We start from the raw sequence: 27,844 nt of genomic DNA, 5'->3' as shown, positions 1-27,844 counted from the left end.
ACTACTACTTCTACAGTCTCTCACTTTAATCACCTGTCATGTTCTCTTTCCTCACCTCACTTGTAACCTGTCACAGACCTTATCTTCTGCTATACTTTTATCTTTTCCACGCAATATTTCTCTCCTATTTTATGACTCTGCAAGGTCTCAATTACTACATCTCCTGTACCTTATTTCTCTCCATTCAGCACTTTCACCCATTCCCCCTCATGACTCCCCACATCACTACTCTATACTACAGACTAAAGTCTATTCCCTCTATTCCCTGTCGCTCTCCCCTCCACCACATATCACCCTGTCTCCCCCGAACATCCAATCCTGCAAACCTTATTCCCATCACTTCTCTTACTCACCTTCCCCTGTCCTGTTCACTCTGGAATGCAAGATATGTGTCCAACAAACTCACTCCCATTCTTGACCTCTTCCTCTCCCATTCCTTTGGTTTCCTGGCCCTTACAGAAACATGAATCTTCCCCTCAGATACAGCTTCCCCCGCTGCACTCTCCAACGGGGGGCTCTCTTTCTTGGGGACCGCCAAGGAGGTGGTATAGTTGTCCTACTATCTTCTGACTACAAGTTAAGTGTTATTTCTCCTGAACCCTCCCTCTGCTTCTCCTCTTTTGAAGTGCACTCCATCTGCATCTTCTCTCCTCTCCCCCTTCGTGTTGCGGTCATCTATTGTTCCCCTGGCCCATCCTCTCAATTTCTTCATAACTTTGCTGCCTGGCTTTCCCATTTCCTCTCTTCTGATCTTCCCACTATTATTATTGGGGATTTTAACATCCATACTGACTCTCCTATTACTACTGCTGCCTCCAATTTCCTCATTCTCACTTCCTCCCATGGCCTCTCCCATTGGACAACTTCTGCCACCCACCATGATGGTCACTCCCTGGATCTTTTGTTCTCCTATGTCTGTGACATCTCCAACGTCTCCAATTCTATCTCCCCCCTCTCTGACCACAATCTCCTTTCTTTTACCCTCTCTTTACCTTTTGCCCCACCTCTCCCACCCAAAGTCGCGCGCACGCAGCGTCCCATCAACAGCTTTGACCCCATCATCTTTGCATCCTCTCTCGAACCCTTACTTGCTCCCATTTCTTCCCTATCATGTCTCAACGCTGCTGTCTCTCTTTGCAACACCACACTCTCTGTTGCACTTGATACTGCAGCAACCAGTCACCCCCCTTCGTCCCTGCAAATCTAAACTCTAAACCCCAACCCTGGCACTCCCTTCTTACTCGTCTCCTCCAAAAGTGCTCCAGCTCCTCTGAACACCAAAGGAGGAAATCCCACTCCATTGCTGACTTCACCTAATATAAATTCATCCTTTCCTCCTACTATTCTGCCCTCTTTCTTGCCAAACAAACCTATTTCACACCCTCATCTTCTCCCTGTCCAATAAACCCTGACGCCTCTTTGCTACCATTAATTCTCTACTGTGTCCTCCCCCATATCCTCCCCCCTCATCCATCACTGCTCTTGACTTTGCCACCTACTTCAAAGACAAAATTGACTCTATACACAATGATATCTGTTCTTATCAGACTTGCCTTCCCTCACCTGTCCTCTCTATCACTCACTCTGCCACCCTTGTCTCCTGCTCACCTCATACTGTACCTGAGGTCCTCTCACTTCTCTCCTCTTCTTCTACAACCTGTCCTCTCAATCCTGTCCCCTCCAAGTTTCTCCGATCCCTCTCTTCCAATGCCTGTTGTCACCTTACTCACCTCTTTAACCTCTCTCTCTCCACTGTTATCTTCCCCTCGGCCTTCAAACATGCTCTCATCTCTCCTATTCTCAAGAAACCTTTCCTGGACCCATCCTATCACTCCAATTATCGCCCCCATATCTCTACTTCCCTTTGCTTCTAAAATTTTCGAAACGACTTGTCTTCAATCATCTGACCCACTTTCTCTCTTCCCACTCTCTTTTTGACCCTCTCTCGTCTGGCTTCCGTCCCCTTCACTCAACTGAAACTACCCTCACTAAAGTAACAAATGACTCTGTTAAGTCCAATGGTCACTTCTCCCTTCTCGTACTCCTCGACCTCTCTGCTGCTTTTGACATCGTCGGTCATTCCCTTCTTCTAGCCACTGTTCACTTCATAGGTCTTTGTGAAACAGCGCTCTCCAGGTTTGCCTCCAACCTCTTTTGCCACTCTTTTAGTGTGTCTGTTTCTGGATCTTCCTTTCCCCCTCTTCCCCTTTCTATTAGAGTCCCACAAGGCACTGTCCTTGGCCCTCTGCTCGTCTCTCTCTACAGCACCTCTCTTCGTAAATTCATTCAATCATTTTGCCTCCAATTCCACCTCTATGCTGATAACACGCAAATCTATCTTTCCTCCTCTGACCTCTCTCCCACTGTCCTAACCCAGGCATCTAGCTGTCTCTCTGCTGTAACTACCTGGATGTCACAGTGTTTCCTGAAACTCAACATCTCCAAATCCAAGCTCATCATCATTTCCTCCTGCCAATGTTGCATCCCTCCCAATATCTCCCTCTTGGTTGACAACATCATTCTTTCTCCTGTCATCCAAGCCCACTACCTTGGAGTCACCCTTGATTCAGTCCTCAGCTTTACCCCTCATATCCAGTCCCTCACCAAATCCTGCCACTTCTGTCTCTGTAACAATACGAAAATTTGTCCCTTCCTCTCTTAGGAAGCAACCAAAATCCTGGTCCATTCACTCATAAATTCTCGTCTCGACTATTCCAACCTCCTTCTCACTGGTCTTCCTCACACTCCACTTCTGACCTTCAATCCATACAGAATGCTGCGGCTAGACTCATCTTCCGCTTCTCCTCTGCGTAAATCCCTTCATTGGCTCACTATCGATTTTAGAATTCAGTTCAAGCTCCTTACCCTCACTTATAAAGCCCTTACCAATACATCTCCCCCTTACATCTCTGACCTTGTCTCGAGCTAAATACCTACCCGGCCACTCCGCTCCGCCTCTGACCTCTGCCTCAGTTCAACCCTCATTACCTCCTCCCATGCTCACCCCCAAGACTTCTGCCGTGCTGTCCCTAATCTTCGGAACTCCCTACCCCGTTTGACTCGACTCTCCTCTAACCTTCAGTTACGCTCACTCAAAAATCACCTTTTCTAGCTTGCCTATCCTACCACCTCCTAACCAGTATATCCATCACCTTGTTCCTCGTCTGCCATCTAAATTTTTTCTCCCAGTTGGTCCTACTGTCTCTCACCACCTCTCCGTTTAGAATGTAAGCCCTCACGGACAAGGTCCTCTCTACCTATTGTCCCACGGCTGTCTCCTGTCCCTCGTATGTCCCGTCACGTCTTTTGCTGCACTCTGTATGAGTCCCCATAGCATTACTCACACTCATCTGTGCTGCTGACATGTATTACCTCATCTATTTGTTACTTCTGTATCTGGTGCTATATAATCTGTGGTGCCTTATAAATAAATAAATAATAATAATATTAATAATGGGGCTGGATTCCCTAGGGAGCAGGGGTCCGCAAAGAAAAATGTGGGCCCCCTACCAAGGGTACCCATCTCGTTCTGAAAGCACTAGGGCTCTTCCCACACCCATGGGTGGTGGGTGTGTGGTAATAAAATGGTTAAAGATAGAATAAACACTATTTTGAGTTGGTGCACTTCAGGTCCCAGCAATCCCAGACTGCCATAAACAGTCTGGGCATTCTGGTGCTTGTAGTACTACAAACACCAGCATACCCATGGCTAAATGCGCATGCTGGTACTTGGGGAGCCACAAGTGCCATAGTGCCCTGACACCCAGCCCTGTAGTGCGCCCAAGCAAAATTTTAATAAAACACAGCCCTCCTTTTAACCACATTATTTATTAAAAAGAAAATCCTATTCACCAATTCTGTTCTTCTGTACGATCAAATCTTCTAGCTTTTTAATCCAAATGGTGTTTAAAAAATAAAATGGTCCGGCATACAAAAAAATAGAGCACAACAACGCTAGACTACTTACTTTTCTGAAAGAAGTCCCTCCGCATAATGAAATCCGACAGCCATTAGGCCTATTTATAACCTGAGTTTTCGGCTCTCAAAGCATGGAGCAAAATTGGTATTTAGCCTGCCATTTTCATATCGGCAGGATAAGTGTCGTCATTTGTTCCATCGGAAATATGACTATCACTGGTTTAAACACGAAAACACATGTGTCAGGTATGGCCTCATCTAGCCACTTCCTGATTTAATATCTTTTCATATATTCAACCAGTCACACAATATATCACCCTTATTTTGTCAGGTAAACCTCTCCTAACTAACTTTACCAGTCCTAAATCGCACTCTGCGCACTTGTGACATGGAAGTGTTTACTGTATGGGGTTACACTCGATTCCAGCACTCAATCTTCCCCTCACCTATCGCACAGGTGAAAGATTTGCTGAATCGCAACCAAACAGAACAAACACAACCACACTCACTTCGGTTTTGCCACCATCTATTGACTAAGGGAAATAGGACCCCAATATACTGCCCCACACTGGCACACAAATGAGCACTCCTTGTTACACACAGGTTAGCAAGGCACACACCAACATTTAAAAAGGTTAGCACTTAACCCCTCAAGGCTCTATGAGCCAAATGTACATGCAGGCACACACTAGGCTTATATACAAATGTATTCACAATTTGCCTCAATATTTAAAGAGTTAGCATGGTCAAGCAATCTATCTCTTCTAAACAGGCAGTGAATTTAATTAGAGCGATAAGGACAGCACTTATTAACATTTAGATATAATTTACAAAAAGTACAATGCTTACAGGTTATAATTAATAAAAGTTGACATGGCATAACATTAGCAAAACATGTAAAATAAAGGGATAAAATTCAGAGTATAATTTACAGACAAGTTGTGTAATCTGTGCCATATTACACCACTTGTCTGGAAGATGGACAGCTTATCAATGATGATTGATTTCCCAAAAGACTGACAATTTCTTGTAACTGGTCTCATCTTTTTAAAGACACTTTTAAACCTTTCCCCACCTCCATGGGGTTGCGGTCTCCAGAGGGGGCCTCTAACACTGTTTACAACTATAATTTTGCAACTTCCCTGATTTAATACCCAATTCTAAAATGTGGCCTAACTTTCCTGGGGAGTGTCACACAGACCCAACTTTATTATTAATAAATCAAATATAAATTTATAGACACCAAACACCATAGCTCCAGTGTATTAGCTGAGTTGATACTAATTTCTTCACCTTCTCAGCCTGACAGACAGCTTTATTTGACATATGGGCTGCCCTTCATCATGCTATTTATGAATATGGGGTTGATAACTAATTATATCGATTGTAAGTTGCATTTTGGAAACTGAATTATATTTGTCTATATAAGATACAGCAAGCCATCATCCTTTCTCTGGGCGCCAGAAACCACTCCCTATTCCAGAATACAGTTCACCCCCAGAGGTCTTTGAAGCTGTTTACTTCCCTAAAGGTGACAAATGTTATCTCGTAACACAGGGGTGTGCAGAGCCACAGAATGAACACAGGCCATTTGAGAGAAAGGCTCTGCTTTCAAGTAATTTGCATTTAATTTACAGATAATAAAATCTAATTATAAATAGATCATTTGATACACAGTATTTACAATGCAGTTGTGATTTGCTTTATTACCCACAGTTATGTTATTGGTTAATCCATGTAATTGTAATTCCTCTATGTTCACTACAACATGCAAATGGAACAAGTAGCATTCCAAAAAAATGCTAATGGAATGCAATGCAATAAAAATGCCAATAGGTATGGAAACTCAAGTAACAATGCATTTTACAAAGTTTAAACATGCATTTAGAAACAGCCAGTGGCTATGAGGCCCAAAACAGACAGCATGTGTCATTACAGTATTTGTGCAGCCCACAGAAACTATTCCCCTTGGGCCCAGTAATAGTCCATGTAGTGACTGTTGACATTTAGGCCCTTTACACAGGGGATTAAAAAAAATGTTTGTTAAAAGTGAACACAAAACATTGAACTGAATGGAGCATTCTAAGCATGTTCTCAAAGCTTCCCTGCAGGATAGTACCAGATGTAATGCATGTGAATGCTTTAGGCAACACTGAAATTGACATGAAGTACATACTTGTCAGAAAGTGTTTCTGCACAGGTCCATTTGCTTTCATTTATTTCTTCGACTATCAGCATTAAAACGCACTTAGCAGCCTTTATGAATGTGTGTTGCATAGCTGACTTTAATATCATTCTCTAAGAATCCTCACACTCTTCTCCCTCAAAACCTTCTTTCACTGTCTCACATATGAGGATTTCCCTCTGGACTGCAAAACTGTGCCAGACAAGGGATGATTGGAGCCAACTACTTTGATAGATTGTCAGTTATTTTTTGGCTGGACTATTTGTGTGTCTATATGTAAATTAAGCCAATTATGTTTCCCGATAATTAAATAATCTATCAGGGTTGTAAAAATCAATCACTCATGACAAAGCACCAGCTGCTTTTTAAATTGAATGAAGGAGAAAATGAAAACATCGCCCATAGTGTTACTAAACCCTTTCATAGAGGTTTACAGAAGTAATGTAACCAAAATTAGGAACATTTCAATACATTATAAGACCTTTGCTTTGATGCCCATATTGCAACTTAATAAATGTGTTTATGTTTAAGTTTGAAATGTTTACAAAGTGCTCATTGTGATTTTACCTCTTGTTTGTAGGGTACAGTTCCACAGTGACCACATCAAGAGAATTCCAAGCAGAAATGGTAAGACCATTATATACACATAGCATTCCGACCATCATAGACTCACTGGTACCGAACCACAGGAAGAAACAGCTAATGCCGGAGAGAACCATGGAGCCTCCTGAACAAAACCGACAGAGAAAATTGTATGAGCTAAAGAGTGACTTTCCTTACTCAGGACTTATTGGACTTGTCTTGGAATTAAAAGTTAAAGTAACTCTAACACTACATGTTTTGTTTTAATTATTGTTATATGACTTTCCCTAGTTTCTTTTATGACTAGTGAGTCTGTTTTTAGAGCTCACTATCCGGTATAGATGACATTGTTTCTCTTTCCTTCCTCCATCAATACTTTATCTTCTCCAATGGCTCTTCTGTTAATCCCACAGAGGTGTGATAATACTCTCACAATACAATAGTTTGAGTACATGGGCTATGGGTATGGGATATATATAACATCATTGGGAGCTGGGTATGATGTCATTGGATGTGTGTACAGGTCCACAAAGGACTGAAAATATGACACAGGCAAATAAGTAGCATACAGAACCCTCAGTTTGCTCCTAGCCCACATAGATAGGTAGCATAAAGTAATGTTTAGCATACACATTCTCCTGTGCTATGCACAATTAATCATTTTTGAGGGTGTGGTGTCTTGAAAGTATACCAGTATTCTACTCACATGATATGCAACCATTTTATGGGCTGAATCAGTATGCATAGTACACAAAGAACTAGTGACATCAGTTTATGACTCATTCCTTAGTCATGTCACTAGTTCATGGGGAAATAATAGATTGTCCTATGATGAATATTATTAGGGAGCTGGTGATGAGTAAACTTTAATAAAATGACCATTGACCATCAGTGTAAATGTTTAAAATGTGCAGACAGATTTAGAGTTTAGATGAAGGTGCGTCCTAGTATTTCTATGCTTTGAACAAGTGATTATGCTTGGAAGTGGAGAGAGAGTGGTGCTGATTGGATATTTGACATCCTTGCTTTGGGTGTTTAAACATCTTGGGGTAAAGGTATCAAGCCGAAAGTTTTCTGGGGGTTGAAAAGTGGAGATGTTGCCTATAGCAACCAATCAGATTGTAGCTGTCATTTTGTAGAAGGTACTAAATAAGTGATTGCTAGAATCTGATTGTTTTTTCAACCCACCCGAAAACTCTCAGCTTGATACATTTACCCCGTTGTCTCCAGGGCCGGTGCTAGGGACCACGGCGCCCTAGGCATTTTTAAAAAAGCGGCGCCCTTCTCCCTCCTCCCTCCTCTCCTTACCTTGTCTCACCACCGCCGCCTCTCTGCTCCGTCTCCTCCCCTCCACTCACTGACACTAGTAAGTGGAGGGGAGGAGACGGAGCAGAGAGGCGGCGGTGGTGACAAAATAGCCTCTTCCACCCCTCCCCGTCCATCTGAATGCTGTGCGGCGGCCGTGACAGGTATGGTCAGCGGTCGCCGCACAGTTTTAAAGTCTTTTAGAACTCTGTGGCGCCACTCCAGGCGCCCTCCAGAGCCCAGCGCCCTAGGCAACTGCCTAACCTTGCCTAATGGGAGCGCCGGGCCTGCTTGTCTCAACTCTATAGAAGTACTGCAGTATATAAATCCAAATAAAACAACTCTTTTAAACTTTTTCGACACACTCTACTTAGATAACAGAGTGTTTGTGAGGATCTGTTCCAAGCGAATACAACATCACAATGATTAACCAGATCATTTACAATGTGGCAAAAATTAAAGCTCAAATATAATTAGCATGTTATTACAGAGATTTGTCATGTTTGATCAGAATAAAACACTAATTTGTTTTCATGACTACTCTTGTAGAGGGAAAAAAATACTTATAGGATAAATTCTGACTTGAAGGATAGACATATTTTTGTAATAAAAACCCCCAAATATCCGTATCATATATTGCAGAAAAATTTGGGTTGTGTCTTTATTTTATATGGTGAGAGAAGAACACCTCAACAGTACATACCTCAAGGTCCCTATATCAACAGTGTAAAATATTATCTCTATCTCACTTGTTTTAATAGATGCAATGGATATTTTTAATGCTCCTTATGTAAATTCTGATAGCTGTGTTTGAATATGACAGCTATTGGGTTGTATGAATTTGAAAGGGAAGGTCCTGTGTTGGGGAGTGCAGTATTTATTTAGATTAGCGCAGTGGCTGAGCGATGACACAGAATACAGTCATTGTCATTACAGCTGTCTTTCCATAGAAACATCTGACCCATCCTAAACAGGTGTTGATTTATGGCCCACACAATAAGTGATTTTCCCATAAATTAGCAAATAGAATTGCTGCTTGTATAGAGCGTCCGTATTAGCTGTGTAGCTATAGACCTACATGTTTTTTGCTATTGTATTCTGTATGGGCACCTGAATGACAATTCCATTCACTTACAATGAGTTACATCTTCATTGTGGTGCTCTGAGGCTCTAATTGTCAGAGCTCTCCATCACTGGATGGTTCATCTGTTCTGCACATGTGTATAGCATCCACCCATGTTCTGCCATTCTCTAAAGAAGCATGCTAATATAGTAAAAGCCTCTTCTCTGTTTCTCAGTGCTTCAGTGGTGGATGTGGAGAAAAATGTGCCTCCTAATGTACTATCTACATTGAGTTCTTTCAAGTACATAATTCAGCGCTTGGCCAGTCACCGGGTTCTCCTGACACTCCTGTCCCTATGCATAAATTAGCCCCTGGTCGGTGATTCTTCTCAGCCACCTTTGGTAGAGATGAGAAGAGCCCCATGCGACTGACTGGTGACTTGAAAACATTATTTATGCATCAATCTCAATTCTTGGTTTCTTGAAGATTATTTAGCTAAAATTACTAATGTACCTATTTTAGTACTGCCTGCATTTCAAGTACTTTGCAATACAGTGTGTGATGATGTCAGAACTTTGTACCAGCTGATAGGAAAAGGTGGGTGAAGTGAAAGCATTTCTTGTTTCGCAGAGCAGTTCAAAGAATGACAGTGAGATTATTGTAATGAGATAAATGGTTGAGCATATTTTTAGAGGCATCATTTCTAGCTGTGCAGAATGCTGCACAGTCATTTCCCCTCTGCAGGACAACTTGCTTTTTGCAGTAGCTCTGAGCTGGTGGAAATTGAACATTGATGTGATATTTGCTCCTTTGCACACTGTGCATCTTGAGATTTTTTCACTTCCCCAGTAGTTCCCTCCTACATGTCCCTTATGGTTGATAACATCACCCTCTCCCCGGTTTGCCATGCCTGATGTCTGGGTGCGTGTGATTCTCAACCCTACTCAGTCCTATCGCCACCCTCTCCACACAATTGAAAAATGTACCCTTATTGGTCTTTTTTTCATTCACCTCTTCCCCCTCCAGTCCATCATGAACACTGCGGCTAGACTTATCTTTTTCTATCACGGCTCCTGATCAGCTGAACCCCTCTGCAAATCCCTCCACTAGCTTCCCATTGCCTCCCAAGTCCAGTTCAAGATCCTAACCCTCATATATAAAGCCCACCACAATGTCTTCCCTTCCTTATCTCAGGATATATTACTGCTTGACTTCTACACTCTGCCTCTGACCTGCGCCTCGTCTCCCCGCATGTTACCTTCTCCCACTTCAGGCTCCAAGACATCTCCCGAGCCCCACAATTGGAACTCCCTACCTACTTTACAAGACTATCCCCCAACTTTAAATTCTTCAAATGCTCCCTCAAAACCCATCTCTTCTTGCATGCCTACTCTCCCCCTTCCTAAATCCCTGCTTTGCAGTCCCCTTCTCTCTTGCATTTCTGCCATGTCTCCTCCTTCTGTCTTCCCCCTGCCTGTAAAATGTAAGCTCTAATGGCAGTATCCCTGTCTGTATGTCCCTGTTATATTGTACGTTGCATATGGAATGCTGTATTGAGCTATTTACTATGTTAGTAACATATATTTTTAGTTACATGTATTCTTGTATTTGTTGTATGCTAATTTGCACCCTGGTATTTTCTAGTTTAGGTATTATTGTATTTATGTATTATTACTGTATGTATTTGTATTGTATTGATGTACCTTTGCTGCACAGTGCTGTTGCAGCTGCTGTTGAATATGTATACACATTGAAGTGCGCTTTGCATATGACATCTTAGGTCTGCACCAACAACATGAGTAGAAGAAGATGTGGTGAGAGATTAGGGGGTATCTTTTGCAGGTCTTGCTGCTACACTGGGCTGGCATGTGCACGCCTACTATTCATAAATGTGGTCACATGACTGCATCATGGCTGTCTCCGCCTCCTTGCTTGACAGCATGGTATTTAAACTGGCTCTCTGCACTTCTAGGGTGCCAGTGCGTGTGTCTATTTACCTAGCATTTGCTGTATGTTTATAGCATTTTGAATCCCTGCTCTTGTCAATTTTTTCTTCTTCATTAAAATTCTTAAATTGTTTTCAGGACCCTGCTCCTCATTCTCACCCCCACTTTCTTTTATGCTTAAGACCCACCCTGAGGACCAGGACATGTGTAGTGCACACAGCAAAACCCATACCCACTTCCTTGGTGAACACCGGTGTCACATTTAGGCTCCGCACCCTGGGTGTGGGTAATGTCTAAGCTAGCTTCAGGATCCAACTTATCATATATTTTTGATAGAAACATTTTGTACAAACCTCGAATATCAGATATGAAGTACTTTGCAACATTGTTATGGTATAAATTGGGCAATAGCAAGATATATGTTGAGAATGAAAACATACCCAGCATTGTTAACCTGCCAATCTTGTCCATTAAAAGCGCTGAGACAATATTGCCTGGAAGGACAGCCAGTGTTCCCAGGAAATTCACAAAGTAGATCCAGTAGGCACTGTAGTCATCATCAAAGGTGATCTGACATCCCACCTTTGGATTGTCAAATGAGCAGTTTTTGGTATCACTGTCAGTAAACTTGTATGTCTCAAAATCTGTGGAGGTAGATGCATGCCAAATTCCATAACAAGTTTGCCAAAATGTAATTTGCAGAACATATATTCTCATACAACACTGCATTTGTTATACCAGAAGTTGGAGAAAGGATTAAGTATAATGGTTAGTGCTAGGAATTAATCAAGAGTTATTAGTTTGCAAGATTAGTTTATGTTTAGAGTCATATTTACACACAGGTTGACACAATTATAGAGCAGTAATTAAATATTATTACAGTATGGGTTATTATTGTCTTTATGAAACTATAGGCTGAAAATTATAATTCTTAATTGTTTACTCTGGTTTTGGATTTGTAGAATAACCGGTCCTTACAATTACAAAAAGAGCTGTTCAACATCTGTTGCTCTTTTAATGTACACCAGATGTCACTGTTTTCATATTCTGTATGGAACTAAGACAAATATCACTGCAGTAATAAAGATGAACAAAGAACAACATCAAAATCCAATCAATCTTAAATGTAAAGATTTTTTTAAAGTTATCTATTTTCATAAAACTATGTCTTGTATTTTGACAACATTACTATCTTATTGATGACTCTGTAATAGTACACTTCATAAGTCTGCCCAATGTGAACTTCATGTTCCCTCGACTTTACAGTTTTTACTTTTTCTTTGGTCATGTGGCGGCTCTCAGCCACTGATTGGCTGAGAGCGTGCTGCACAGATCCTCATTACCACGCCACATGCTTCCAGTCTTTCAGTGGCTGGGACCCACCATATCACACCATGATCAACAATGTAATTGAATTGAGTGATGCATGGTGAAGAAGGGGGTGCATGACGAAGAGTGGGTGGGGGTGAACAGAGACAGGGGTGGGGGTGTGTATTGAAGAAGCACAGGAAGGTTGATATATGTTGAAGAGGGCCATGGAGGAGGATGTGTGGTGGGAGGGAGATGTGTGGTGAAGTAGGGGATGCATAGTGAAGAAGCATAGGAAGGGGTGTGTGTTGAAGGGTTACAGGGAGGAGGATGAATGTGTGGTGAAGAGTCACAGGGAGGGGGTGTGTTCAAAAGGAACAGGGAGGTAGACATGTGGTTAAGAGGGGGGTGTGTGGTGAAGAGGCATAAGAAGGGGGATGTGTGGTAAAGAGGCACAAGGAGGGGGATGTGTGGTAAAGAGGCACAAGGAGGGGGATGTGTGGTAAAGAGGCACAAGGAGGGGGATGTGTGGTAAAGCGAAACAGATGTGTAGTGAAGAGGCACAGGTAGTGGAATGTGTGGTAAAGAGGCACAAGGAGGGGGATGTGTGGTGAAGAGGCACAGGTAGCGGAATGTGTGGTAAAGAGGCACAAGGAGGGGGATGTGTGGTGAAGAGAAACAGGGATGTGTAGTGAAGAGGAACAGGGAAGTGGATGTGTGGTGAGGAGGCACAGGACAGGGGTGTGGTAAAGAGGCACAAGGAGGGGGATGTGTGGTAAAGAGAAACGGATGTGTAGTGAAGAGGCACAGGTAGCGGAATGTGTGGTAAAGAGGAACAGGGAGGTGGATGTGTGGTGAGGAGGCACAGGACAGGGGTGTGGTGAAGAGGCACAGGGAGGTGGATGTGTGGTGAAGAGGCACAGGAAGTGGGATGTGTGGTAAAGAGACACAATGAGGGGGATGTGTTGTAAAGAGGCACAAGGAGGTGGATGTGTGGTAAAGAGGCACAAGGAGGGGGATGTGTGGTAAAGAGAAACAGGGATGTGTAGTGAAGAGGCACAGGTAGCGGAATGTGTGGTAAAGAGGCACAAGGAGGGGGCTGTGTGGTGAAGAGGCACAGGTAGCGGAATGTGTGGTAAAGAGGCACAATGAGGGGGATGTGTGGTGAGGAGGCACAGGGAGGTGTAGTGAAGAGGCACAGGGAGGTGGATGTGTGGTGAGGAGGCACAGGGAGGTGGATGTGTGGTAAAGAGGCACAGGACAGGGGTGTGGTGAGGAGGCACATGTAGGGGGATGTGTGGTAAAGAGGCACAATGAGGGGGATGTGTGGTAAAGAGGCACAATGAGGGGGATGTGTGGTAAAGAGGCACAAGGAGGTGGATGTGTGGTGAGGAGGCACAGGGAGGTGGATGTGTGGTGAGGAGGCACAGGACAGGGGTGTCGTGAAGAGGCACAGGGAGGTGGATGTGTGGTGAGGAGGCACAGGGAGGTGGATGTGTGGTGAGGAGGCACAGGAAAGGGGTGTAGTGAAGAGGCACAGGGAGGTGGATGTATGGTGAAGAGGCACAGGACAGGGGTGTGGTGAAGAGGCACAGGGAGGTGGAAGTGTAGTGAGGAGGCACAGGACAGGGGTGTAGTGAAGAGGCACAGGGAGGTGGATGTATGGTGAAGAGGCACAGGACAGGGGTGTGATGAAGAGGCACAGGGAGGTGGATGTGTGATGAGGAGGCACAGGGAGGTGGATGTATGGTGAAGAGGCACAGGACAGGGGTGTGGTGAAAGAGGCACAGGGAGGTGGATGTGTGGTGAGGAGGCACAGGGAGGTGGATGTATGGTGAAGAGGCACAGGACAGGGGTGTGGTGAAGAGGCACAGGGAGGTGATGTGTGGTGAGGAGGCACAGGACAGGGGTGTGGTGAAGAGGCACAGTCAGGGGGATGTGTGTGGCTTGCAGTGGGTTGTTATCATGAGAAATGTAGATCAGCACAAACAGGAGTGCTAAAGAATCAGCTAAACTCGATTTGGGGTCATTTAAATACAACATACACAAGTGCAGAAGTATTACAGGTACCTGGAATTACCCCCTCCCCCTCCCACTAGACCAGGCTGCCTGATTAAAATAGTTGTATGTTGACATCATACAATAATCAGACTTTACTCCAATTCTGACTTGATTCTCTACTTGTAACAGAATGTTCGGCCTCAGATACCATTGACTTCCCACTGTGTTTCCCATCATGTGATTCTCTTTTTTCACTTCACTCTTATTGCCCCCCCCTCCATTCACCTTTCTATCCTATCCCTCATTCTTCCCTTCTTCCCTCCTACAATCCCCTCCCTTTATTGTTTGAAATGTTATTACTGAACCTCACTGTGGTTTAGTTCCAGCACACAGCGGACTTCACACTGCAAGGGCACTATGAGAACATGGTCATTTAAGGCCTCTTGTGTTACATGTCCAACTGATCTATGACTCATACCTATCTAAGTATTATTATTGCTGGATTTCTTTTGAATTTCTCTACGTTTGTAGGCAATATTGTTAATAACCAATATTTAAAAAAAAACATAGTTGAATGTTTTAATTGACCTGTTACAATCCTGCTCTTGTCGAGGTCACAGCTCAAAGTGCAATAAATTACTTTAATCCATACTACACTCCACAATGAAATGATTCTCTAATGCAAAGTACATATTTATTTATAGCTATTTCGCTTATTGGCTAGGACACATATACCATTATAAGACCTCATGGCAACTCTTTTTCAGATCACCTTTACCTTAAATGTTGATAATTTGCAAAAGTATTATTTTTCTACTCTCTGCGCAGAATAACTCCTACCCCAACTTCCTCTCTCTACATACAAGTACACAGTGAAATATAATTTCCAGGGCCTTCTGGAATTGGAACTGGCCCAAAAACTACAGTTTTTGTAAACCTCTTATCTGGTGAATAATAAGTGCCTGTACATAATGTAACTTACTGCTTAATATATTAGAATCCATTCCACAAATTGCATTACATTTGTAAAAATACACTGATAGTGAACTCACCCGTGTTTACAAAATATGTGTTGATGAAAGTGCAATTTCTAAAGTATGTGTTCAGTGACGTGACATCCTCAAAGTAACAATTTGCAAACAGCGAATCTTGAAACACTACTGACTTAAACTTCATGGAGGTGAACCTGTCAGGTATAAATACATTTTATGTGGGTTAACAAATAGCAGCATTTGTAAAATGTAATTATAAATACAAATCATAGCTACATTTTAACATAGACACAACCAGCAATTGGGCGGTAGATCCTTAAAAGTCCCCAAAGAAAAATCGAACTGACTGCCTTTGACATAAGGGGGTAAATGTATGACCCTCCGATTTCTGCAAGTCGCCGGAAATCGGCGACCTTGCAGTGAAAATTCAAAGCGCCGATGGTTTGTAAAGGCAAACTTGCCATCGCCGCTTTTAATTTTCACTGCAAAGCCGCCGATTTCCGGCGACTTGCAGAAATCGGGGGTTCATGCATTTACCCACAGAAGTAATATTTTTAGTTTTCACTTAATATGCCACAATGTAACTGTATCTCAAGCTTATGCTTGTAACATTTCCAAACAAGTGGACTAAAAACATTGCATCTTTAGAGAGATTTCCTGTTGTCCATCTGTCAGTTTCTCATCACAAATAAGCCAGAATTGCAAATAAGGCAACCAAGGCAATTGCCTTCATGTTGGGGGAGGGCAGAAAAGGGCTACAGAGCATGTTTGTGGTTGTTCTATTAGGAAGCCCAGCGCATTAGACAGATAATTATATATACAGGTACACTTCACTTAATCTCCAGCAGTTTCAGGGTGTTATAATATATAAACATGCAGATATTTTAACAAACTATACTGTTATATATGTTCAGTTTTTTAATGAATTGTTTCTTAGAAGGAATAATTATTGTGACTTACAGAAAGTAAAGATCTTAGGTCCTGTTTGATTTTACTAATTAAGCCAGTTGTTTGAAAAAAAAACAACTTCAATTTTTATTAAGCTTTTGTGTTCTTCAAAACAATACATACAACATCTATTCACTTGTGCTTCAAAATGAGTGTAATTGAATATCAATAATATTTAAGTTACTGTTTTTTCCCCGAATGGGCTGTTTCTTCATTTGAATCTAGAAATATCATTGTTTTTATATATAGAATATCTGTGAATATGTTCTATCTTTATCAAATAGATCAATATGCAGAATTGACTTTGTAATTATCTCCTATTAATGTTTCAGCACAATTCTGTAATATTCTTATAATAACAGGCTCTCTCATACTAATAAATATATTTAGATCAACATCAAGCGCATCATATACAATTTACCGATACTCCTGTCCTCCAATCAATATACATATGACTTGTGGCTGAGAGGGGAAACTAAGGCGAATTCCTTTTTACATTCTTGTTGTGCACCTGATATCTATGGCAGCAGAAGATCGTTTTCCTTACAAGCACCTGCTACAGGAACGCTGACAGCTTTACAATTGTAAGTTCAGTGATAATAGGGCATCTGGAAATTCTTACTGTGTTCCTCTATGCATGCTTAAGCGGAATATTAAGAACGGTGTTTGAGCCCTCTATATACGAACTTTCGCCGCTGATGGGTTATCATTCAGAATTAGTTATTTAACTTTTCACAGTCATCCTCCTGTTTATGAGATTCCAATAGCACTGAAAATATCCCTATTATATATTTTTATGCTCTCTCAAACGCCGTCTTGCTGCCTGAAGTGGCAACTGGAATGGTGCATTTCTAATACCTCGGACAAGTCAACTTGATTATTTATATTATTGTAGTCTACACTTTAAAGCAAAATACTGAAATTTGAATTATTATTAGTGGTACTAACATCATGCACCATTAGTTAGGCTTAAATATTTGTAAACAAATTCCCTAGATTTTACGGCCCCTCAATCCTGCAGCCTAAGACTGCTACCTTAGTCTCCATAATACTTTGCACACACCTGTGACTACACCATCAAACACCTTTATAACACTAATTATTTACTAGGCTAGGTTAGAAGCACAACCACTAATAATCCCCTCAACATTTTCCAGTTATATTGAATGTTTTGGAACCTCTTTGTTGGATTTGCAGTATTGGTTTCCCATGCTGGTAACCTGGCATGTTTGCTATTTCTTACAAAACAGAATGAAACAACATAAATGACAAGAAGATAATTACTTGTCATTGATGAACTCTCCGTTTCTATGGATTTGATTTTCCAGAGTAAAGTTGAAATTGTAGTTTGAAATGTTTTCTCCATGAAAAAATTTTGCTCTCAAAGCATATTCATCTTCTTGGAGGTGTTTAATGACGTCAGAGAACCAAACAGATAAACCATAGTACCTGTGACGAGAAAAAGGAAATATACTCAAAGGACCACTAAATTAACTATGCAATGTGGTTTAAATACAAGACCGACACATTACTTCTATCCATGCACACAGGAAAACACACACACACACACACACACACACACACACACACACACACACACACTCCAGTGTATTCATGGGGGAAGCATTTTCCATTACACATTAGACTTCCTGGGCCTGATTCATTGAGGAAATTAAGGCAAAAAATGAGTTTTCTCCTGCACTAAACCATGTTACAATGCAAGGGGTGCAAATTAGTTTATTATTTTACACATAAGTTAAATACTGTGTTTCTTTTCATGTAGCACCAAATACTTGATAGCTTATTTGTATACTGAAATTTAAAGTTGACCTAGGACATGCTCTACCCCAGCTATAAATCTGTCCTTACAATTTAACGTTACCTCCCCCTCCATTACAATATGGTTTTGCCAAGGTTCAAAGTTACTCATTTTTTTGCTTTACCTTCTTTAATAAATCAGACCTCCTGACTATAAGTCATTTTAAAGACACAGCAGAAAAACATTTATTGTTAAAATTGCCTGATAACAGAGAAGTATAGCTTTCAGCGAAGTAGTTAACACATATTTTTATTTTATAGAATGTGATAATATATTACTCAATGGATTGCCCTCTGTTTACTTCTGGTAATTGGTGGATATCATCTTCTAAGTACATACCCATCCATTGAATACCCTACTACATTGTGAACTTTTTTTTTTGTTTTAAACGCTGCATGTATATAACCATTCACTAGGACCGCAACTAGGCTGGTGCCTGTGGTGCTGTCGCCCAGGACACAGCGGGCCGTCCTCTACTTGCCTCCATTGCGGTGCATGCCACCAATGACATGGCAGCACCACAGAATACATTACCGGCGCCAGAGATCCTAAGATGGCACCCAGCACCTGCCTCCTGGCTGTCTGATCTTTGCCTTCTGCTCCCTGCAGCATTGTGACGTCACAACACTGTCAGTGGACTGAGAGTAGCCAGGAGCTACAGGAGAGTGAAGGCGACACGAGGCAAAGAAAACGGACAGAAAGATTACAGAAGAAGAATACAGAAGAACACAGAAGACCACAGTAAAAGAACACAGAAGAATAGAGGAGAAGCAGAAAAGGATTATTCTATTGTACTCCATCTTCTTGCCAAAATTGACACTGTTAGGGTTGGAAAGTGCATTTTATGTGTTACTTTTTTTGTTTTTTAAAGCCAATGAAACAGAATTTACCATCTGAAATAATGTAAGTTTTGGGACCTGTACATACACACATTTTCGTTTTGTGTCAACTTTGGCATTGCCTGTGTGGAACACAACACTCTATAGTGAAGTTCTACGAGGCTTTGAGAACATTCCACCAGCGCTCTGTTACCCACAGGCACACAGTAGGTCAGCTCACTCTAAAAATGTGACTCCCACAGAGATCAGGGACGCAAGTGCCCAGGGCACTAAAATGCATAGTTACGGCACTGCCATCCACTGACAGAGGAGTCATATTTAGCCTTGTATTTTGCTAACCAACATCATTCCTTGGTATTTTGTATTGTCTACTTCTACTGTAATTGTGGCCTATTTTTATTTTATTATCTTCGTATATTTTTTGGGCTCTTGTAAGGAGAGGCTCTTTCCACTAAGCACTCACCATGGTAATTGTTAAGCTTAGTCTATACTTTGCTTGCTTTTTGAGTTATTGCCTATTGAGTAAGGTGTATATTGTTCTTTCAAGTTTAAATCCATTACCTGGTGAGGCCCTAATTGACTTTTGTTTGTTCTCCAATGTGTCCTGGTTTTCGCAGTTTTGATACTGGAGTTCTGTACCCCAACATAATTGTTTATATGGAAAACAGTGCATTCGTCTGAAGAGGTGCCTGAAACTTTGTTTCTAATCTGGCATATAAAAAGCAAGTGGTGACTTCCATGGACAGAACAAACTTCAAGTGATATTGGAATCCCACTTTTTGGCATAAACATATAGGTCCTAAAATTTGGTGAATATAAGAAAGTAGGGTTAAAACGATAAGGAATGAGTGGAGTGTGAGTACTTTGTATTCTGCCAATACCTTGTCTTGTATCTATCCCTGACTTGTTCAAAAATATTAGATAGCTAGTGCCTTGCTTGGTCCTAATGGTCATGGCCCATTACTTTTTTTTAAGCTATCACTGTTCTTTCATAAACTTTATTTTCATATTGCATATAAAAGATCTCAGTATTCCCTGCTTACAGGAAATGTATTTGAAGTATTAAATCTGTATATTAATTTATCCAAGTAAACCTTACCCAAATGACAGGGTGAGCCACACTATTGTCAGTTTGATTGTATTTTCTTTCACTGGGTATTCAAAGCACCTCGTGAACGTTAACCATATCTGCAAAATAACATATAATATTAACAATCACATAAGTAAAATGATAGACCTCATCACAATACAGCACATCTCATGACATAAAGATAAGGGTAATTAGTGGACTAGGTAATTACATGCTTTCATTTTAATTAATTTTCAGAAGGAAGCAGAAATAGCAGCAGTGTAGGAGGGACCATTAACCACTGGCCTATATTGAATTACCTAGATGTAGTAGCATTGATTTATGCCAAATTCCAAACACTACCGCTCATCGTACAATCCAATATTGTATGCTGTTAAGAAATAATCATTTTAGTAATGCTAATTTTAGCTGAATAAAAGGGACGAGGAGAATTTTTTCATCAACAAAAGGTTTCTTAGTAACTGTTTATCCCCTAGAATTGCCAGTGATTCTGGTATATAAACAGCAAAAAGACCCAGCTTTCCCCTAAACAAACAATCAATACAAAGTGAAATATTAAAAATTTACAAATGAATATGGATAAAAGTCCGAAAAATTAAAACTTCATAAAAATGAATCCATGGTCACTCAGTTTTTATTACCCAAAAGTGGGAGAAGAATTTGAAGAAACAACAGGGAAAATACAGAAATTCTATTATGTATTATATTAGTATAACAAAGGAGACACTGCTCTACATGATATAATATACAAATAACAAATATATGAGGCATATTAATGCCGAGTGACGCTTTGGACTACTTATTGTAAGCAGGTCCACTCCAATACCCAATGTCCTGAAATAACGTATAGACTATAGAAAGATCCACTCTTGGAGAACGATGTAGGAGACTGTATTGTTATATGAAACATAATAATATTATTAATTGGGTTAACCTCTATGTTATGTTTATGTCCTAATATCAATAAAATATATCTGGTATCTGAAGCTTTTGATTCGATACAAGACCTGGACAGCCGGAAGTAAACTATAGATAACATCTACTGTCACACAACCTATCAAAACTCTCCAGAAAAAAAGACTGAAGCCAATAATAGGGATATGTAAAGCTTAAATCGTAAGGAACCAGAGCAACAGGAGTATACATCCATGAAGAGTACCATTATGTTATTCTGTAGGTGCAGGGTTATCAGAATAAATATTACAAATAACATGGAGATCTAAGATCCCCCCATAGACCAATCATAAATCATCCTTGTATGTTGAAGTTTCTCGAGAGGTTATGGGCAGCACGGTGGATTAGTGGTTAGCACTTCTGCCTCACTGGGTGTCATGAATTTGATTCTTGAAAGAACCAAAATTGCCACCATATTGATTTTATCAGCCTCGCTCTTATGTTGGTTATGCTGATTTCCTCCCTTATTTACCATCTCATCATTGCTCCTATGTTCATAATAATAACAACAGTGTTTCCCTCATTTGATCATATTTATAACTAATACGAATGACATGAACTGCCCAGGCACCTGGGACCCAGAGCAAGTCTGCCACAATTTCCTGAAAATGATTCTATAGAATGCTACCACCCCAGCTCACTATGGTGCACTACCGTTTACACCAAGATTTTTCCCCGGCATTCATAGTGAATTCCTAAGCAGCCTAGAGTTTGCATAGGACTGAACCTAATTCCGACTAGCTGCTGAGAAACTCAACATGCATTACACAGATAAAGCAGCATGGTACAAGAGACATCTCATAGTAACTTTCTGAACAGTGAGTGGTAAGCTTTTGAGGGTATTGGGCCCTGTGACATATAAAGTAAGCAGGGGCTCTCTGGCAGATTTTAGCCAGGGGGGTGAAACTCGGCTCAGCAGCCTATGGGACCATCCTGGGGGGCAGATGCCCCCCCCCCCCTGCCACCCAGCTCAGTCTGCCCCTGAAAGTAAGGTAAATTTACAAAGTTCTTGGTTAATTCTTCTGAGTCCTGGGTGACTGTGATGCCTCAAAAACTAATTATCCTGCCTTGCAATTGTATCAGCCTTCATTTTATGCATATAATCAAACCAATAGGACAAAATGCCTTAATCTAAATCTACTTTGTTCTAGAAGGTCAGATGTACAATACATACCTACAATTATTATGCAGGAACAAAACATGTTAATGTCACATATGTTGAGTTTTAAATAACTGATCATAAATATTGTTCTTCAAACAGATATATGTCCAATTTGGTAAAATGTGTAGATTGAAAGTATCCTTCCTTTGGATTTGGGAAGAACAATTGGTCCCATAGACTGTAATCTTGCGAGCAGGGTTCTCTTACCTCTCTGTCTGTATGTAATACCCAGTATTGTTATATTATTGTTTGTTCCCAATTGTAAAGCGCTACGGAATTTGCTGGCGCTATATAAATAAATGTTGATGATGATGTATGGCCGATGTCCACACATGCAGATTAAGAGTGGCTCATTTTTTTCAATTGTAAAGCTAGGTACACACTATAGGGTTTTTGTCCAATAATCGGCTCAACTAGCCGACATACGACCGCTCGTTCAAAAGTCGGGTCAGTGTGTGTAGTGACACGATGGTTGAAAGTCTGCCCAAATGGACGATTGTCGCCTCATTTGGTTGGTCGTACCGTTAAATATTTTCATTCCAATCTCGTTTCCGTTGTGTAGTGTGTATAAACTTCCGACCGATGTGTACGAAATTGCAATCATTGCTCACGACAACATGGCTGTAAAAAGTCACTAAAGGGACATCCGCTCTTCCCTTTATCTTCTAAAACAAGGCTAGTGTGTATGCAGTTCATGGACCGAGCGATCGGACCATCGTTCGCATGTAAAATCGATCGGCATAAAAAGTTGGTGGAAAATTCTGTAGTGTGTACCCAACATTAGTCACAATATCTAGCCAATTTATTTTCAACATCTAAATTGACAGCTGACATTGCCAAGTGTAGGGATGAATCTAGTCCATAATTGTTTAGTTTTTTTTTAGGAAATCATAAGCTCAATCTGTAAGCATGCATGTTCCTTACAACTGCATGCTACTTCATGCATACAGTAACTTTGTACTGCTAGTTTATATCCACACTAAAAATCCCTGTATAGCTTGTAGTTATAGTCAGGCTAGTGAGACCCCAGGTGCAGCTCAAAAAAGAGCAAAATGGTATTATTGTTTTTTTACAAGGTGTTTTTCATTCATATTCATTATGCTGAAATTCCCAGTTAGCAATTTCTAACAATGCAAAATATTATGACAATTTTTTTGAATACTCTCTGCCAAAAAATAGTAACCTTGCTTTCCTGAAGAAACCAGTGCCAAAATACAAGCTTCCTTACATTCTAAACATAAATTGTGCAGCTCTGATTTATGTACTGCTACTCGGATTGCCATCTGCTTAATATCTAAAAGACTGAATGCATTTTACAGGATTTGATGTAATTTGCAGTTATGTCAGCTAATGTTAGCTAATGCTGTGTTTGCCTTTTAAGATAGCAAGCAGATTCTATCTATTCTATCTAATGGTTGTATATACTGTACCCAAACATGGAGAAATAGATAGTTTATGGAAGACACAATGTTGGTATCTGGGTAATCAGAGATTAGCCAGGCACTTGATGTTGTACAATTTAAAAATACTTAATTGCGCAGTCTAAGAGCAGCATTGTATTCAAATTTTAGCTCACGATTGACTGAACTTATCTTTTGGTTTTATGTTTTTTTAAAGAAACCCAGAGGAAAAAAGGACTAACCATGGCAAGAACTTGAACTGGGTGGCTTTAGGGTGCAAGTACAAAACACAAATTCCTTTGTTCCTCATGGCCTCTCACCCCTCCTTCAGTAATTAAAAGAGGGTCCAGTGGGAAGAACTCCACTATCCATACATGGAGACAACCAATGCATTTTACATGTCTGAATGTACACATACCCCTTAAATTGCCAACAAAAATGATCTTCTCAAAACTATACTAAACACTACTTCAGAAGGTAGGCAAAATAATATAAATGCCAAACAACACATATTTATTTAATAAACCGGAATTTAGCTGCTATTGGCCATCAGCACAGCTTTATTACTTTATGTAATAAAACTACTGGGTTTTAACTATTTCTGTGACATAATTGACTACTCTGAAGCTAAAAAGATTTAAAAATTGTAGTTTTACTTACACCGTACAGTTCTGTGCGGATCCTCACAAAGCATCTCTTATACCAAGTCCCTGTGTCTGTCTCAATTTCAATTAGCTCATCTATTTGTTTTGGAGTCTTGATTCTTTGAACCTACAAAAAAGGAAATTTACATTATTTTACATAAAACATTACAGGGGATGACCAACCAGGTTTGTATTTAGAGCTGATGCCCTAAAGTAGCGTTTGTGCACCACATATGCTCAGATGCTTTGTATAACTCAACTCCTCTATTATTTTTATCAATACAGTAGGCTGCTGGTAGTGAAAAGGTAGCTAATAAAAAACTTTTTAGGAAAAAAGTAGAGAATTTCTATGCTGTCCCCTGAACTGTGCTCTCCTAGTTATGTGCCTATTTTAGCTATATAGTAAATAAAGCCCTGTGTTAATCCCTGGGTCAGATTCACTTGATCACTCCATGGGTTAGAATTGAAGAGATACATGACTTGAAATAGTATTACTCAGACCTTATATTATAGCTATCTCTCCTTCCACCAAACAGGTTAGCTGAGCTTGGAGGTCATGTTTTTTTCCTGGCACCAGAATCCCACTTTTAAATTCATGGGTCTAGCATTTTCCCATCCACGCCCCTGAGGAGCTGCACGCACACCCACATTCCAGGGTTGTCGCTCTATCTTGCATGCACTCAACATATTCCCTATTTACAGTTAGGAATAAGTCAAGCTAATAGGTGCAATTTTGCACCTTGGCACAACCATGTAGTGCTGCAAGGGAAGCAAAATTAAAATGTGCGTACAGGTCTAAAGTTGGGTGCGCGAGTGTCCTAGCTCAGCTTTATATTAAGGTTTAAAAATAAAGCTGCCCAGTATTTGTGTGCTAAATGTAAGAGCACACTGCATAGTCCTTGCATGCAAAAAAGAAAAAATAACAAGCAGAGGTAGACAATAAGCAGACCTCTGAGCCTTCACCTATGGGCCCCAGCTCCCAGGTCCTTCCTGCTTTACTGTCAGATTGTTTGTTACAGCTTGCAATACTTCAAAATTCTTGCTGATATGTTAGTACAGATAGGTGTCTCTTTCTTTCATTAAATGTATTATTTTAACCTAGTACTGAGATTAAGGGTAATGTGCGGCCCTTTTGATAGTTAGAGGGCTGCACCCTGCGGCCCCACTTCGGGCGCCCATCACTTTTTTAAAGCATATATGTAGCTTTTTTTAATGAAAATTCATTACATATTTCAGTGTCATTAGTGATTCTAGACCTCATGTAAAGTTTGGTGCGAAACTATTTTGCAATGCAAGAGGTGCAAACACATTTTTTATTTTGCATGTAAACTACTGCCTGCTTCTGCAGGCAGCACACAAATGCTGGGCAGCTTTATATTAATACTGGGATTCAGAGTTGAGCTAGGAGGCACCTTCCTACCAATTCTAGATCAGTCTGCACATTTTAAATCTGCCTTCCAGCTAATTTTGCACAGCAGGAATTTTCTAAATGTTTTCTAATTTTTCTAAACTCTAAATAATGCCCTTTATGTTTGCCAGACTCCAGTGTATTTTTCCCCAGATGCCTGGTAAGGACTGTGCTGATAAATAGAGCATCAGTAGGTGTCCGTAGCTGGATTAATAATAATTGAGCAGCCATCACATCTCATCCAGTTTTATGCAGACTGTCAGTGAGGCTGTGAGTAACTTTTATGAAGAAGGCTAATTTTCTCTTTCAGTGAGATGATAGGAATGCTAATCAGGTACATGACAATGTCAAAATCAGATGAAGAGCTGCCACCGTTCAGAAGCTATTAATCAGCTCTTTAAAGAACTACCGGGAGAGGCCATACAGTCTCTTCTCCTTTATGTCTCTGCCACTGGTTTATTTGTTGTGCATCACAGATATTATTATAACATACAATATTTTTAAACTCATACATGCCAGTATAAGTGCTTCACAATTACTGCACAATAATGGCAATACTTATAATAGTTAACCGATCAACCTTTGCTCCCAGTACCTGTCACACACTTCTTAACCTGTACTGTACAAGTGATGAGCGTTTCCCTTGGACTATTATATAGCTTCAGAGGTTCATCTGAAAGACAAGTTTCATTGGCTGGAAAAGCACACAGAAAGTGCTGAGCCAGTCTGTGTCCCACAAAAAATAAGTCTCATTAGAAGTCTGGGTGCCAATATCTTCATTAGTTACAAATATAAACTGTATACGTACAATGGTATCACATCATTCACCAAGGTAATGAATTCATATCTTATTAATTAAGTTAATATTTAAAAAAATGGAAACCATAACAGCTTTATTGGTATGGTTCCTCTATATGGAGACATGCAGCTCTAGATATAAGATTTTAGAGCTAGTGTTATTATATCTGCATTACCGTCTAATCTGGCAATACTTTTAAGTTCACCACTTTACAATGGCTGCACAAGGGGTTTCGGCTGATGCTATGAAACCATGGAGCTCTGGAAAAACCTGCTGCATTAAGAAATCCCTGGGGCTCCAGTTAATGGCGTCACAGGTGAATTTGTCACCCTACCTGGAAATGCTGCTTTAATTGAATTTGAGATTATTTCTACAGTAATAATGGCATAATGAAGGCTTTAAAGAATTGCAGATATTTCTGGTACGGACACTTAGAGGACTTACAGTGAAGACTTTCTCTGGTTGTCCACGAGCTCTCATATTTGTGTCATGAATTTGTTTCAAGATCATCCAGGCTTCATCGTGTTTTCCAACCTATAATATTGTAATAAAACAAAAAGAAAAAATTGTATCACGTATAGTAAGATAAATTAGATGCAGATAGTAGCTTGTCTCACAAAACTGAAGTTATGAATTATAAATGGCACATGTACATCCAGAAAGCAGCACAGATACAGAATGATGTGTAGATCAATATATCTAACTGACATATAGTTTCAACCTTGTAAGATCTCATCACTGCAATTAATGATTCTACAGTGTAGGTTGTGCATTAAATCCATACAGATCAGCAGTTATAGAAGATGGTGTAAGTAAAATGTAGGGGAGCCCCACAAGGGAGTGGCACGCTCCCCGCCATTCCCCTTACTTATGTTGCATGATTGCTGTAGTCCCATTTTTGGATTTAAATTTTTTACCATTGGGAGGTACAGTACATGGGGGCACTTATAAAATGTTACGTAACTAGATAATTGAACCACAAAGGTCTAGTTACACCTCTGAGTAGGAAGACTATGTAAGAAACTAACACACAGACACAGAGATCTGTGCTGACAAACTCATTTACTCCGTCTCTCCTTTCCCTCTTTCCCTGGTTCCTCATGATTCCCTAGCACAGCAATTTCAACAGTCATTCACTGTTCTTTCCAAACAACACATCAATTTGCTAACTGCAGTAGAGATGAAGGACAGAAAGTTAATGTCTCAACACCCTGAAAACGCTGCAATACCTGCTGGCTGTATTTCAAGAAAACTCTGCGAACACAGAACAATCACCCAGTTCGTATTTTACAGCTGTGTGAGCAGCTCTGCATTTTTCTCTAGCAAAATAAGTAGATACTTGTCCCACCTCCTGATGATTCAAGTGTCCCATTCAATTAGCTGCCCTGAATTTATCTAATACTCTCACTAGTTAATTCACAGCCTTAGCTGTTTAGTCAATGGACACAGCAGGGGGTATTAACTAAGGGGATTTTCAGCAG

The 27,844-nt window shown here is 40.6% G+C and overlaps 1 protein-coding gene across 1 annotated transcript in view; it reads right to left on the bottom strand.

Moving 5' to 3' along the window:
• The window catches only part of SV2C (synaptic vesicle glycoprotein 2C), a 158,297-nt gene that overhangs the window by 2,601 nt on the left and 127,852 nt on the right, over positions 1-27,844 (bottom strand). Inside the window, exons 6-12 of the mRNA XM_075182034.1 lie at positions 26,808-26,897; positions 24,173-24,283; positions 20,006-20,094; positions 17,533-17,697; positions 15,361-15,494; positions 11,440-11,643; positions 6,671-6,830 (exon numbers count right to left, since the gene is read on the bottom strand). Coding sequence (XP_075038135.1) covers positions 6,671-6,830; positions 11,440-11,643; positions 15,361-15,494; positions 17,533-17,697; positions 20,006-20,094; positions 24,173-24,283; positions 26,808-26,897 — 953 coding nt within the window. The remainder of the gene's footprint in view (positions 1-6,670; positions 6,831-11,439; positions 11,644-15,360; positions 15,495-17,532; positions 17,698-20,005; positions 20,095-24,172; positions 24,284-26,807; positions 26,898-27,844) is intronic.

The sequence above is a fragment of the Mixophyes fleayi genome, chromosome 1 (genome assembly GCF_038048845.1).
Source record: "Mixophyes fleayi isolate aMixFle1 chromosome 1, aMixFle1.hap1, whole genome shotgun sequence".
Lineage (NCBI taxonomy): Eukaryota > Metazoa > Chordata > Amphibia > Anura > Limnodynastidae > Mixophyes > Mixophyes fleayi.
Note: the sequence above shows the minus strand (reverse complement) of the source record. Positions and strands in the feature narration are given on the sequence as shown.